Below are 16,165 nucleotides of genomic sequence, written 5' to 3'. Positions count from 1 at the left end.
TGTATTCAGCACAAACTGTGCTACAATAATATGTGACCAAGATGGATGTACATGTTTGCATTTGTTAGAAAAAAATATTATGCTTGGTTAGTAAGTTTTGGGGAAAAAATTTAGCTGAAATAAGGCCATAAAAGCCACACTAAATAGTCCTGAATAAGACTTGAGTAATCAGTCTTGTAGGTTAGAATATTTACTTCACAATTATGTGAAAATCATTCTGCATACTCATTCACAGAAAACAATATATTGATTTAAATGTTTAAAGACATGCTTTGTGATCGAAAGCCAATATGAGAGGGAGTGGTAATGCCTTTGAATATTAAGTGAGTTTTACCTGAGAGACAAAGGGCCCTCCCCTAATGGCCCCATAATGGCCCATCAGTGTGACTGTGACTGAGGCAGGTAAAACAGAGTGTGAGGAGACTGAATTTTTTTTTTAATTATTTGTATTTTATTTACGACACAGCATAATTAAAACTTACATAATGAAGGTTACCATTTCTATGCTGATGACACACAGGTCTATCTCTCATTTCAACCAGATGATCCAACGGTAGCTGCACGGATCTCAGGCTGCCTGGCAGATATCTCAGCATGGATGAAAGGACATCACCTACAGCTCAAACTGGCAAAGACTGAGCTTCTTGTTTTCCCTGCCACTCCAAATCTACAGCATGATTTCACCATCCAGCTAGGTTCTTCTACAATTACCCCATCAACTTCGGTCAGAAATCTTGGTGTAATCTTTAATGACCAACTGCTCTTCAAAGACTACATAGCAAAGTAATTTGCACAACTGCACTACTTTGCACAACATCAAAAAGATCAGGCCCTTTCTAACGGAGCATGCTGCACAACTTTTTGTGCAGGCCCTTGTCATTTCTAGGCTGGACTACTGCAATGTTCTTCTGGCTGGACTTCCATAATGCACAATCAAACCTCTACAAATGATTCAGAATGCAGTGGCACAACTGGTCTTCAACGAGCCCAAAAGAGCCCATGTTACACCTCTCTTTATCTCCTTGCACTGGCTACCGGTTGCGGCTCGCATCAAGTTCAAGACATTGATGCTTGCATATAGAACAACCACAGGCTCAGCACCCATCTACTTCCACTCACTAGTAGGAAGACTCTACATCCCCTCCAGAAGTCTGAGATCTACGAGTGAGCGATGACAATTTTCAAGCAAAAGCTGAAAACTCATCTCTTTCAACACTACTTGACTTCATGCTAAATTAAAATATATATATATATATTTCTCTTTATTTATTCCTTCCCTTTCTAGCTTGTACTTATCTGAACAATGCCTGAAACTTGGTATTATGAGCACTTCCTGTTTGCCTCTTTAAGATGAATCGCTTTATGTATTCCCCAATTGTAAGTCGCTTTGGATAAAAGTGTCTGCAAAATGACTAAAGATGTAAAACGATAGAGCCTTGAGCCTTTAATTTAATAATAAAAAAGAAAGGTCCTGTTACGGAAGGATACCCAGACACGGAGATGTTAGTTATCAGATTTATTTGACACAGACAGCAGATGAGCGGGATGGAGTAGGTGAGTAATCAGGACAAGGATACTTCAGTTGCTGGATGAGGTTGGTGAAGTTAAGGTCTGTCTTACAGGTGAGGTGAGCACTCCAGTGCCTGATTCCTGGAGACAGAGATCTAGGAGACCAAGGAGGACGAAGACGATGAGGAATACTCTGGAGGAAACACAGGAGGTAAGTACTGGGAATAACTCAATCAAGATATTGTTTGGAATATTCACTTGTATCATATAGGAGTCCACAAGGTTTCTTCGAGACCGACCACTGGAGTGAGGTGTTGTGAGTGCTTAAGTAGTGGCAGGGTGAATGAGCAACAGGTGTGTGTGATCAGTATTTAGGTGATGAGGTGCGCTGGGATTGGCTAGGGTGTGATTCAGCCTGTTCCGTGTCAGGCCCCTGCGCCTTCTAAAAGGGCGCCTCCCAAAATGTAATTAGTTCTCTGGAATGTCATTGTATGCCATAACATTAAGATTTGTCACTGTAATTGACAGGAATAGAAACAGGTGTGTGTGTGGTCAGCATTCAGGTGATGAGGTGCGCTGAGATTGGCTATGGTGTGAATCAGGCTGTTCTGTGTCAGGTCCCTGCGGCCTCTAAAAGGCTGCCTCCCAAAATGTAATCAGTTCTCTGGAATGTCAATTTATGCCATAACATTACGATTTGTCACTGTAATTGACAGGAATAGGTCACCCACACTAAAAAAAGACCTTAATTAACACACCTTATTGATGTTTCAAACACAGTGTGTGACAAACAGACCAAAGTTGTTATTCATTGATTTGAAGAAATGCTGATCAGTCCAGATCTGAGCAAATCAGTTTTGTAATTTGAATCAACTGATTAATTTAATTGGTCTCCAGAGAACAGTTCATTCACAAACCCGACTTTAATTAATCTTATAAGTTTCTGTAGTATGTAAATGATTTTGACTGCTCCACTCAGCATTGACTGTATGACCATGTGCTTTAAGTTTAGAAGCGACTTATTCCTTTACTTTAATTTATCAACATAATTAAATGAAACAATATTTGATTGAATCATTCTGATGAATCCTTCACTAAATGAACTTGCAGAATCCACTGGAACAGATATCGAATCACTCTGCAAGACTATATTTGCATATTTCACAATTTTACATCCCTTGTCCTAATATACAGTTATGTAATAAAGTGACAGAATTATCTTCCCTATCTAACGGTCCAGAAAATATTTTGAAATATCAATTTACTTGTTGTTGTTACGGGATATGTGGTTGTGGATCAAAGAAGAGCGCTCGACGAAGAAATAAAGAAACAGGAATCTTTTTAATCAGCTTCAACGCACTTAAACCATTAAACAACATTATCAAGCTCTGACAAAGACTAGGGGAGAACTCAGGACTTTTAAAGGGATCAATCAAATGAGGAAACAAGATAATTAATATAACACAGGTGATGAGAATGGATGATTAACTAATGACTGGAAACTAGAACAGGAAATACCAAATAAGGGTAAATAGGAAACTAAAAAGAAACCAAACCGTGACAGATATCGCCCCCCTCCCGGAAGGTGCGTCCCGCACCATAACGGGGCGGGCGCCCTGGAGGCTGGAGCAGGGCCAGGACAGGGAGGAGACAAGGAGAGCCTCCAGGGTGGATCAGGAGACTCGGGAGGCCATGGCGAGACAGGAGACTCGGGAGGCCATGGCGAGACAGGAGACTCGGGAGGCCATGGCGAGACTGGAGACTCGGGAGGCCATGGCGGGACTGGAGACTTGGGAGGCCCTGGCGGGACTGGAGACTCGGGAGGCCATGGCGGGTAAAGGGGTTCTGTGGCCTTGGCCCTTGGCCTGGCCACACAGGCCGTGACTATATGTCGCAGGAGAGCTGGAGAGCTGGACGGCACCAGCGGAGATGCAGGAGAGCTGGACGGCACCAGCGGAGACGCAGGACAGCTGGACGAGACCAGCGGAGACGCAGGAGAGCTGGACGGGACCAGCGGAGACGCAGGAGGGTACTTGCGAGGAGCAGGCACTGGAGGGCACTTGCGAGGCGCAGGCACTGGAGGGCACTTGCGAGGAGCAGGCACTGGAGGGAACTTGCGAGGAGCAGGCACTGGAGGGCTTGCCATATTCTCGGAAGGCGGGCTTGCCACATCCTCGGACGGCGGGCTTGCCACATCCTCGGACGGCGGGCTTGCCACACTCTCGGACGGCAGCGGCGGCACAATCTTCGCCGCAGGCGGCGGAACCATCATCGCCGCGGGCATAGGAACCACCTTCGTCGCAGGAGGCGGAACCATCAAAGCCACGGACGGCGGAACTATCATCGCCGCGAGCGACCGAAATAAGGGCAAAAATAAAACTAAAGAGAAACCAAACCGTGACAGTTGTCTGGTGATTGTTTTACATATGACATATAAATTTAACATATAACATTTCTCATTACAATTTAATTACATTTTTTCTCGTATATCTTACATATTTACAGATACATTTATATTTTTTGCTCAGTGGGGTTCAGGACTGGACATGTCAAAAAGTTCTTTCACATCACACAGTACACAATTACTTTATGCATCTTAGTTGCAGGTGTACTGTCACACAAGAGCACACAATGGCCTGAACTATTTTCTTAAGGTGGAAGCACAGAATGTCACTGAATAGCATAGTTTCAACAATACCAGTACCATGAGTTAATTCTAGGAAATCCTTTCATCATCAAAGCAGTGACAATATAAATCTGATTAGCATCACTTTACATAGAAAAACATGCTGAATAAAAGCCTAGTGCTCCCTCCCATCTGGTTATAAGGCGCTCGTCTGTTTTACAGATGATTAATCAAGTGTCTTTGATGCTCTGCAAACATCACTATGGAACAACAACAGAGACATAAACGGAGGTACTGAACATTATTTTTTGTAAATACCATAATTTATAAATTGTTTAAATTTGCATCATTTTTTTATTTCTTAAACTTATTCATGTTAATTAATAATTATTTTAATATTAAATTTTTCCCAAGTTTAATTTATTTTTTAAAAGTAATTATTTAATTATTTCTGCTAAGAATATATATATATATATATATATATATGAATAAAACTTATTTCAAAAAGTGAAACTTTAATATATTCTAGATTCATTACATATAAAGTAAAACATTTAAAAAGTTTTCTGTTTTAATTTTGATGATTAGAACTTACAGCTCATGAAAGTCAAAACTCCAGTATCTCAAAATATTAGAATATTTACATTTGAGTTTCATTACATAATCATCCATACAGTATAAATTCCGGGTATCTCTTCCTCTTTGAAACTACAACAATGGGGAAGACTGCTGACTTGGCAATGGTCCAGAAGACAATCATTGACACCCTCCACAAAGAGAGAAAGTCACAGAAGGTCATTACTGAAAGAGGTGGCTTTTCACATAGTGCTGTATCAATACATATTAAAAACAAATTTGACTGGAAGGAAGAAATTTGGGTAGGAAAAGGTAAACAAGCAACAGGAATGACCGCAAGCTTGATAATACTGTCAAGCAAAGCCGATTCAAACACTTGGGAGAGCTTCACAAGGAGTGGACTGAAGCTGGAGTCAGTGCATCAAGAGTCACCACGCTCAGACGTCTTCAGGAAAAGGGCTACCAAGCCACTTCAGAAACAGAAACAATGTCAGAAGCATCTTACCTGGGCTAAGGAGAAAAAGAACTGGACTGTTGCTCAGTGGTCCAAAGCCCTCTTTTCAGATAAAAGACAATTTTGCTTTTCATTTGGAAATCAAGGTCTGGAGTCTGGAGGAAGACTGGAGAGGCACAGAATCCAAGCTGCTTGAAGTCCAGTGTGAAGTTTCCGAAGCCAGTGATGATTTGGGGTGCCGTGACGTCTGCTGGTGTTGGTCCATTGTGTTTTATCAGGTCCATAGTCAATGCAGGAGTCAATACCAGGAGATTTTGGAGCACTTTATGCTTCTATCTGCTGACAAGCTTTATGCTTTATGCTGATTTCCTTTTCCAGCGGGACATTAGCACCTGCCCACAGTACCAAAACTGCTTCCAAGTGGTTTGCTGACCATGATATTACTGTGCTTGATTGGCCAGCCAACATGCCTGACCTGAAACCCATATGGAATCTATGGGATATTTTCAAGAGTAAGATGAGAAACAGTCGATCCAACAATACAGAAGAGTTGAAGGCTAAATAGTGTATTTGTGCTAAAGGAGCCCCGACCAAGTATTGAGTCCATAAATTAACATACTTTAAAGAACTTGAACTTTTCTGTTTTGCAAATCCTTTTTTTTTAAATTGATTTTAGGAAATATTCTAATATTTTGAGATAATGGATTTATGACTTTCATGAGCTGTAAGCTTTAAACATAAAAAAATTAATAAAAAAACTTTTTAAATGTTTTACTTTACATGTAGTGAATCTAGGATATGAAAGTTTTACTTTTTGAAATAAGTTACCAAAATAACTTTTCATGATATTATATATGTATGTCTGTGTTTGTATGTATATTTATGTAAATTTAGAACAATTATCTACAAATCATACAGCTAGATAAATATGTATTATAAATGTAAAATAAAAATAAAAAAACCTACAACTTCTGTTGCATGATAAATACCACTATTTAGTTATTAATGAACATCTTTAACACTCAGTCCAGTGAATTTTCACTTTTCCAGTAAGCTATTCCCCCTTTTTCTTTTCCGAAACAGGCAATCTTGGGATGTGTGCAGAGAAGTACCAATCATTCAAGATGAGCTGAATTCAAAGAAACAAGTGCAGTGTTTGAAATTGTTCTCGTGTGCCATTGTTGGTGTACTTGTCTTCGCCCTTGTGCTGCTCAGTAAAGTGAGCTGCTTTATTAATCACTGGCTAATCATTTTATAGATGATGGGATAACAGTTAAAGCGATAGCTCGCACAAAAATTTAAATTTGCTGTTAATTTACTCACTGTAATCGATTACTTTTTCTTCAGTAGAACAGTGAAGAAGTTTTTATCTGAAACTGTGGTCCCTAGTTTTAAAAATGAAACTCAGCAGCTACTGTTTTTTGATAATAATAATAAAAAAGCATATCAAAGAACATAAAAATTAATACCTGTGGCTCCTGACGGTGTATTGATATATCTAACAAGTAGTTTGTTTACGTAGCTAATCACCCAATGACATTCACAATTATATTATTAAAGCACCCATTAATTAAGTGAAATCTGGATGTCTAAAGCATAAAGTGAATAATAAAGTGAATAAAAATCAGCTCACCTTTTTACATAAAAAATATCACCAGCACATCGGTCTTCAGTCCAAGTCAACTGTTTCCTCAGTTCATTGGCTGTTGGAGGAACTGGAGCGCTGAATGAGTTCACAAAAAGAACAGCATAGGATCATATGCGCCTGTATTTTGGCTTATTTCGAATCAGAGTGACTGTCAGGCACGTCCAAAAGTGAGTTTTGATTTAGTAACTTGTAGATTTATGCTGCTTGAGCCACGAACTGTTCCAAATGTTCAGTCCGATTTGATGATCTGGTTCACGTAGTTCACCAAAAAGAATTGGTTCAACAGAAAGATTCGTTGACAAACTGCTATTACTCTACTTTTAAAGCATTATGTGATTTAAACAATAGGTCTACATAATATTCACATAAGCTGTTCATAGGAGACGTATTATATTAGTCCTACAGTTACAGCATAAGATTTTAGACTTATACTATTAACACTTTTACATAACATTTATTTTCTCTCACAATTATGACTTTTTTTTCTCAGAAATGCAAGTTTATATCTCCTAATTTGGACTTTATAACTCGATTTAACTAAAAAATAGTGAGTTTTGAAAATTACATTTAATCAGTAATCTATAATCTTTTTAAATCAAACTATTTTGTACCGTATCTGTGTAATTCTCTAGCCGTAAAGGCCATCTCTCCCTGGTTTTCTGCAACCATGATGTGCACGCTCCCCAAATGTTTACAAACCTATAATTGGTCTATAAAATGTTGTAAATTAATGTTCAGTTTCTTACACATACCGATCGTTTCGCTTCAGAAGACCTCAATATATCGTCAGGAGCCATGGGTATTAATTCAGTTTTTTTTTATGTGCTTTTTAAATTTTATTCTCAAAAACTGTTTGCTGCTTAACTTACTTATGGCTCATATCCACCGAGCGGTACGGTTCAGTACAGTACGGTACGCAATTATGTCCGTTTCCATTGTCAGAAGTTGTGAATGGCACCAAAATAGTGAACCGTACTATACCACTTTTTTTGGTACCCTTCCATTGGGTTACCTTGCACACCAAAAGGTACCAAAAGGGTGGAGCTAAACTCACTGCAAAACATTGATGTTGACTAGAATCGTCACTATTGTGTGATACAAGGGGATAAAGCTTCTCCTTCACTCGCTCCACTCTGCTGTACATGAGTGTTGGGCTTATTTACATTACAAAGTGCCCAAACACAAAAAACTATAATGGTGTATTTTATAATATATTCTATGAATCTGTGCTGCCCTGCCAGATTTTGCTACCTCCCATTAAAACAGTAGGTAGTAGGCCTACAATTTCGACAATGAAAAATGCTACCTGTCAAATTATGTTTTTTAATGTCTGCCCCTACCACAACCCTAAACCTACCCTTACAGTAATGCAAATACAATAATTATGTGTTATTTGCGGTTGTGGCTAGAAGGGGACATAGCTTCGGACGGTGTTCCAACTAAAAATCTTTTTTACTGTTGTACTGAAAAAAATCAAATAATATAAAATAATGATAATAAGTCATCTACATCTTGGATGGACTGAGGGTGAGAAGATAAAATAACAGTGAATTTAAATTTTCCACTTTTCATTATCCACTTAGCTATTGAATATTACAAAAAAGATTGAAGATCATTTTTGTGTTTACAGACATCATTTCTGCTTTTGATAACATTTGGGAACAATCAAACTGAGATTATATGTTCAGAACAAAAACCGACCGCTCTACTTGGGATTGGCTTTGTTCTGGTTGGGCCAAGTGTTCTCCTTCTGCTAAAGAGCACATGGAAGTTCATTTTCAAGAGTGCAACCAGGCCCTCGAAAATAACTCTTTTTTGGGTAAGCCATTTGTCCTGTCTTGTTTTTTTGTTTTGCTCCCCATGTGCATTCCTTGCCCTAGTTTCTCCCTCTATGTCCTTATTTGGTTAGTTTCCTGTTCTCGTTTAGTTCTCATGATTAGTTTATTAGTCCCCAGCTGTGTTTCATTAATTATCTAGTTTTCCCCAGTGTTCTTAAGCCCTGTGTTTCCTTGTCTCTAATGTCCGGGATTGTTTGTCGTCACCCCGATCCGTGAATGTCTTCCATGTTTGGATTCCCTGTGAATATTCTGATTAAAGGATATTGTTATTTGAAGACTTCCTTGTTCCCTTGCTCCAGAGAAATGTGACGAGTGTTTAATGAATAGATTTATACTCTGTAAAAATTTTTAAAGTTGGAAGATGACGTGACCCTTCGACGGCGATGCAGGCTTGAGTCTTTCGCTCTGCTCACTTTGCCATATTTTGTATGATCCTGTCAGTAAAATTTGAACCACTCTGCATTGGACCTGTCATGAGTGCTAAGGCAGACAAAGGGGATCGGAAAAGAGAGATTGAGCAATCACCAATGAAGAAAAAGTTCAGAGATTCCGCCATCTCCAGAGAAGACCTCGACGATGCTATTGCTAGCCGCATCGAACTAGCATTTAAAGAGCAGCAAAACACGTTGAATTCGGTTGTGTATTTGGCAGTAAGAGAGGCGATGGACTCTGTGCTGATTCCAGCATTACGCGAACTGCGTGAAGACATACAAGCGACCAACAAGTCTGTTAAAGAGCTAAGAGAGGAGTTTGAGACCATAGCTACCGCGGCGAAGCAGACACGTGACCGCGTTGATTCTGTTCAAGCAGCTGCATGTGAGGATAGATTTCTAAATGGATTCCTTCCTTGAAGGGCCGTGACATTGAGATCGACCGGGCACATCGCGTGTATGACGGAGGGAGGGGCTCCGATCGGCCACGCACTCTCATCTTCCGTGTACTGAGATGGCATGACAGATCAGATATCCTGAAGGGTGCTCGAAAGGCTTATCCAGTGAAATGCGCACAGAACAATGTCACACTGCTATTTTTTCCCGACTTTAGTCCAGCTACAGTGATCAGGAGAAAGGCATTTGGTCCGGTTTTGAAGAAGATGACAGCGCTTGGTCTTCAGCCCTTCCTCATCTATCCGGCCGTAATCAAGCTACGGCACAAGGGGGAACAGAAAAGCTTCGATTCCCCTCAGAAAGCGGAGGATTTTATTAGCTCCCTGTCCCAGCAGAAGACGTATGCCGCGGCTCTATGCGGGGGAACGGCGGCCGCTGTTTCTCCAGCCCGGTGGGAGGAGCTTGATGGTCGGGATGAACATGGTCCCAGCTGCTCAGGAGCGGATGATGGCAGAATGGACATGGACGCTGTCTAAACTTGGTTTTTGCTTTTTTCTTCTCTCCCCTCTACTACTGAGATATTGTTCCTATATGTCCGGTACAACGATCTCATTGCTGGCAAGACTGACACCCCTTTTTTCTTTTTTGGAGGGGACTAATGGAGAGTTGGTTTAATTTAAAATATTTTTTTTTGGCAGTACGAGCTTTTTGGGAGACATGTCCTGCGTTGGAGTGGATCGGTCACGAACCATCACTTTTTTTTGTTGCTCAGTCAGACCTATGTTCTGGGTAATGTGCGGTCTGAGTTGTTCCTTGTTTAAGGTTGTCGGTTGTTCATGTTTTTATGTGGTTTTTACTTTTTACAACAGACATTTATACTTTAATTTATTTTACCTTATTTCTAAAGGGATTTTTCATCTAGGAGGTTTGGTATCTAAAATACACATCAACGTTTACACGCTATATATTCAATGCATACTCTAAATATTTTATCACTAAATGTGAATGGGTTAAATTCTGCTGTTAAACGAACTCGTGTGTTAGAATATTTACATCGTAAATCTATTTCCTGTGCCCTAATTCAAGAGACACATTTAAAGCAATCCGACGTGGCACGTTTCCAGAATAAGTATTACAAATTAGCAGCTTTTTCCTGCGCTCAAATTAAAACTAAGGGGGTGCTTATCCTTGTTAACTGGAAGTTAAATTTAACAATTGAACACCTTGGTAGTGATGAGAAGGGTAGATTTGTTTTTATCCGATGCAAAATATATAATAATAGGTTAGCCTTGGTCTCTGTTTATGGTCCGAATGAGACAGACAGTGCATTCCTTTCACAGATTTCCAAAACTCTGCTTGAGCAGATTGATTGCTCTTTAGTGGTGGGTGGGGATTTTAATGCTGTCATAAATCCCGCTTTAGATAAATCTCAATCTGATACAACAGCCAATCCATCCTCTAAATTACTGAATAAATTTATCACTGAGCTTAACGTAATCGATCTTTGGAGAATTCAGAATACTAAATCTAAGGACTTCACTTTTTTCTCTAATAGACACAAGACTTTCTCTAGGATAGACTACATATTTCTCAGCCCATCTTTAATTTCGTCTGATTCCTCCATCTCTATATTACCAATTTTATTATCTGATCATTCTGCTGTGTTGTGAAGTGTTCCTCTTTCCGATGCTAAAGCCAAGTCCCCTAGATGGCGCTTTAACATATCATTATTAAGTAATCAGACATTCATTACTTCTTTAAAAGAATATATTAAGGAGTTTCTTGAAATTAATATGCCCTCTGGTGTGGATCCTCAAAAACTGTGGGAGACGACTAAGTGTGCTATACGAGGTTTCTGTATATCTTTCTCTTCTACTCTTGCCAAAGCGAAAACCCGCCAGTTTACACAATTAGAAAATAAAATCCAATCATTACAAAACCTACAAAAACAAAATTTTACTGAGCAACAGGCTACACAGTTGTCCTCTTTAAAAGAAGAATATGATTTGCTTTCACAATCAAAGGAATTTATTTTACATAGGACTAGGCAAAAATATTATTTTGAATCGGAGAGACCGTCTCAGGTTACTTATGTAACCATGGTTCCCTGAAGGGAACGAGACGCTGCGTCGAAATGCATATGGGAACGCCTTCAGCGTGACCAGGCTCTGAATATGATGTGTAATCAGTCAAACAAGGGCGAGGCGTCACGGGCGGGGTGACGTCACGACCAGGAAGTATAAAAGCACGTGCGGCGGAGCCGGCGTCAGCTTCAAGTCATGAAGCAAGCGCTGGCAGGGATGCCGGAAGTGTGGCTACGCGACGCAGCGTCTCGTTCCCTTCAGGGAACCATGGTTACATACGTAACCTGAGACGTTCCCTTCCAGGAACTTCGAGCTGCGTCTAAACGCATATGGGAATGAGATACCAACGCCGCCAGACTGACAAGTCCCTGCCTGGTGTCAGGACGAAAGGACAGAGGAGCCGGGAGTGGCCCGGATGTCGAGGTCATAGAACCTAACGAAAGTCAGGGGCGTGGACCACCCAGCTGCGTTGCAGATGTCCTGCATGTAACACCTGCCCAGAAGGCCTTGGAGGCCGCCACACCTCGGGTTGAGTGCGCTCTGACTCCCACCGGCGGGGGGAGCTCAGAGGCCTCGTATGCCAAAGCCATGGCACCCACAATCCACCTACTAAGAGAGGGCTTCTTAGCAGGAAGACCCCTCCTAGGCGGACCATAGCACACGGGCAGCTGGTCCGACTTTCTCCACAGGGAGGACCTGTGGATGTATGCGTCTAGTGCTCGCACTGGACACATACGGTTGTGCTTCTCCTGGTCTGGCACCCCAAAGGGAGGAGGAAAGAAGGCCTACAGTACGACCGGCTGTGGAACGACCGATGGGACCTTCGGAACATACCCCACGTGGGGGTAGAGGAATACTTTCGCCGAACTAGGCGCAAAGTGAATAGAGGCCGTAGTCAGGGCCTGAAGGTCACCCACCCTCCTCAGAGAGGTGATAGCCAATAAGAAAACGGTCTTGATAGTGAGGAGTCTCTCAGTTATCTCCTGAATGGGCTCGAAAGGTGCAATGCACAGAGCCTCCAGAACCACAGCCAGGTCCCACGTAGGGACGCGAGATCGTACCGGAGGCCTCAGCCTCAGCGCACCGCGGAGGAAACGTGTAACTAGAGGGTGTCTACCCACTGACTGGCCACCAATAAGGGCGTGGTATGACGAAATAGCTGCCACGTAGACCTTAACAGTGGAATGGGTTACCCCTGCGGAGAAACGGGCCTGCAGGAACTCAGTACTGCACCAACGGGGCAGTTGACTGGGTCGAGCATGGCGGTCCCCGCACCAAGAAGTGAAGAGCTTCCACTTCAAGGCGTACAGTTTCCTCGTTGAGGGAGCTCTGGATTGGAGGATGGTCTCGACAACCTCGGTTGACAGACCGGAAGCTATGAGTTGTGGCCCCTCATGGGCCACACCCACAGCTCCCATAACTCCGGGTGAGGGTGCACCTCGGTGCCCCCGGCCTGTGAGAGGAGGTCCCTCCTGACGGGCACTTCCCACGGAGTGCCGTCGAGGAGAGATATCAGGTCCGAGAACCATACTCGGCCCGGCCAGAACGGCGCTACCAACGGTAGACTGACCTCGTCCCGGCGCACTCTCGCCAGAACTCCCGGGAGCAGAGTGATCGGGGGGGAAAGCGACCGCAGACCTCCTTGGTGGTTGATGTAAGAGACCACTGCCGTGCTGTCGGTGCGCACCAGCACGTGGTGATCTCTTAGGTCTGGGAGGAAGTGCTTGAGCGCACGGAAAACACCGCTAGGATCTCTAGCTGGTTGATATGCCACGTCAGGTGGTGACCACTCCACAGACTGCGGGCAGGGTGGCCACTCATGACCGCACCCCAACCGGTGAGGGAAGTGTCCGTCGCTAGCGAGACGCGGCAACAAGGAGCTCCCAGCACCGGGCCCCGGGACAAGAACCAAGGATTCCTCCACATGTCTAAGGCACGGACAGAGGCGTGACACTTTGACAGCGCGGAGCTCCCCCTCAGGGAGACCCCCTTGGTCTTGAGCCACCACTGTAGGGGCCTCATGTACAGCAGGCCAGAAGGAATCACGCTGGATGCAGCTGCCATGAGCCTAAGCAGTCTCTGAAACTGCTTGACAGTGAATGGCTGGCCTTCTCACACTCTCTCGACTGCCGTGAGGATCGACTCGATCCGAGCAGGGGTCAAACGAGCCTGCATCGTGGTCGAATCCCACACTACACCTGGAAAAGTGGTTCTCTGAGCTGGAGAAAGCACACTTTCCTTGGCATTTAGTCTTAACCCCCCAAATCTTTCATGTGGGCGAGAACGACACCTCGATGCCGAATCGCCGCCCGCTCTAATTGAGCGAGGATCGACCAATCGTCGATATAATTGAGTATGCGGATGCCCTGCAGTCGCAACGGGACCAGTGCCGCATCCACACACTTGGTGAAAGTGCGGGGTGAGAGTGCTAGGCCGAGGGGAAGAACCCGATACTGATACGCTTTGCCCCCGAAAGCGAACCTCAGGAACTCCCTGTGAGAGAGAAGGATGGGTACATGGAAAAAGACATCTTTGAGGTCTGTCGTGACAAATCAGTCCTCGGACCTGATTTGAGACACGATCTGCCTGACAGTGAGCATCTTGAACTTCAGCTTTCTGGCTGAGCGGTTCAGAAGACTCAAATCCAGTATGGGCCTCAGCCCCCCATCCTTCTTTGGAACAATGAAGTACAGGCTGTAGCAGCCGGCGTGGACTTCGTGAGGAGGAACCAACTCGATGGCTTCCTTCCTCAGCAAAGTATCGACTTCCTGTTCCAAGACCAGAGCCTGCTCAGGGCGGACCGTAGTCACACAGACCCCGTTGAACAGCGGAGGTGGCCCATCGAACTGGATGGAATAGCCAGCCTCTACCGTCCGCAGGACCCAAAGAGACACATTTGGCAGTCGCTGCCAGGCTGCCAAACGATCTACTAAGGGAATAAGTCTCTCGAGACTGACCTCTGGTGTTAGAGAAGCGGCCAGACCGCTGCCTCGTTGCGGCGCACCGGCAGGAGACGTGTAATCTGGCGGCCGAGGCGAGTTTCTCAGGCCCGCTGAAATCACAGGCGGAAGAACCTGAGAGTAATACTCGCTGGGACCTGCTGTGCCCTGGAACTGCAGGGTTGACAGACAAATCCCCGGAGGGCACCGAGGGGAGACGGTCACCATGTGCCGCGGTGTAAGCCGCTCCACCCGAGTAGGGGTCATCCTCCGTAGTCCTGGGGCTCACCCGTCAGGACCTCTGAACGAACCAGACCCTGCAAGGCAGGACCCAAAGAGACACATTCGGCAGCTTGCTGCCCAATGATCTTCTAAGGGAATCAGTCTCTCGAGACTGACCTCTGGGTTAAGAGAAGCGGCCAGACCGCTGTCTCGATGCGGCGCACCGGAATGAGACGCGTAATCTGGCGGCTGAGGCGAGTTTCTCAGGCCCGCTGAAATCACAGGCGGAAGAACCTGAGAGTAACACTCGCTGGGACCTGCTGTGCCCTAGAACTGCAGGGTTGACAGACAAACCCCCGGAGGGCACCGAGGTGCAAGCCGCTCCACCCCAGTAGGGGTCGCCCGTCAGGACCTTTTGCGCGAGGAGCTGGTATGCGGGGGAGGCTGCGCCCGCCCAGCAGCCACCTGAGTTTAGAGAGCGCGCATACCCTCTGCCCACCAAAGATGTTGTAAGCAGAGCAGGAGCCTTCAAAGGCGATGCCGTAGAGGGAGACAGATAGCTTGCAAGCGTCTGTTCAACCCGCGGCATCTCCGCATACCCGCACTCATTCAGTTCCCGTGGGAACGAATGGCCGAGACGAAAAGATTTCACCCGCGATCAAGACACCTCGGTGAGGAGATCGGGGAAAACGGATGGCTCCTGTGTAGAAGTAGCTCCTCACACTGGGGCGAGAGAGGCGGCAAAACCTCGTCAACGCTCGTCACATCAACCTCCTCGGAGGAAGAGAGACGAAGCGTTGAGCCCTCGTCTCGGGGGGAAGAGACCGCTTCCGAACTGAGAAACGGGGTGCCAGATCAGGCGTGGGAGGAGATAGGGACATGCCCGTCTGACTCTCGCCAGCCAGATCAGCCTGCGAGCCCCACGAGTGCAGCCGCCACTCTGCCTCGGCAGCAGCGGGACCGGCACCGCGTGGGGAGCTCGCGAAGGCTCCCTTCTCGAAGAGAGCCCTCCGGGTGCGGAGACCGATTCTGCATGCTCCGCACCCAGACAGACCACGCACAAATCGTGTGTGTCCTCATGATATAGCGAGGGCAAGGATGCACACACGACTTAAAACGTGGTCTGAAAGCTTCACCCCTGAGCTTGCCCTTGGCTTTGGCATGATACTGAATGCTTTCCACTTAAAACTAGGACAAACAACAGTAAATAAGACTGATACACACAGAGCGCTTGCTGAATGACAAAAAGCTGATGCCGGCTCCGCCGCACGTGCTTTTATACTTCCTGGTCGTGACGTCACCCCGCCCGTGACGCCTCGCCCTTGTTTGACTGATTACACATCATATTCAGAGCCTGGTCACGCTGAAGGCGTTCCCATATGCGTTTCGACGCAGCTCGAAGTTCCTGGAAGGGAACTAGTCATTTATTGGCTCTTAGGTTG

The 16,165-nt window shown here is 44.8% G+C and overlaps 1 protein-coding gene across 1 annotated transcript in view; it reads left to right on the top strand.

Annotated features, from left to right (window-relative positions):
• Positions 1-4,288: 4,288 nt before the first annotated feature.
• The window catches only part of LOC306842692 (chitin synthase chs-1-like), a 29,634-nt gene continuing 17,757 nt past the window's right edge, over positions 4,289-16,165 (top strand). The window contains exons 1-3 of the mRNA XM_079373701.1: positions 4,289-4,426; positions 6,249-6,384; positions 8,444-8,632. Of these exons, the coding sequence (XP_079229827.1) occupies positions 4,398-4,426; positions 6,249-6,384; positions 8,444-8,632 (354 nt within the window). The 5' untranslated portion in view covers positions 4,289-4,397. The remainder of the gene's footprint in view (positions 4,427-6,248; positions 6,385-8,443; positions 8,633-16,165) is intronic.

The sequence above is a fragment of the Barbus barbus genome (genome assembly GCF_936440315.1).
Source record: "Barbus barbus genome assembly, chromosome: 23".
NCBI classification, from domain to species: Eukaryota; Metazoa; Chordata; class Actinopteri; order Cypriniformes; family Cyprinidae; genus Barbus; species Barbus barbus.
Note: the sequence above shows the minus strand (reverse complement) of the source record. Positions and strands in the feature narration are given on the sequence as shown.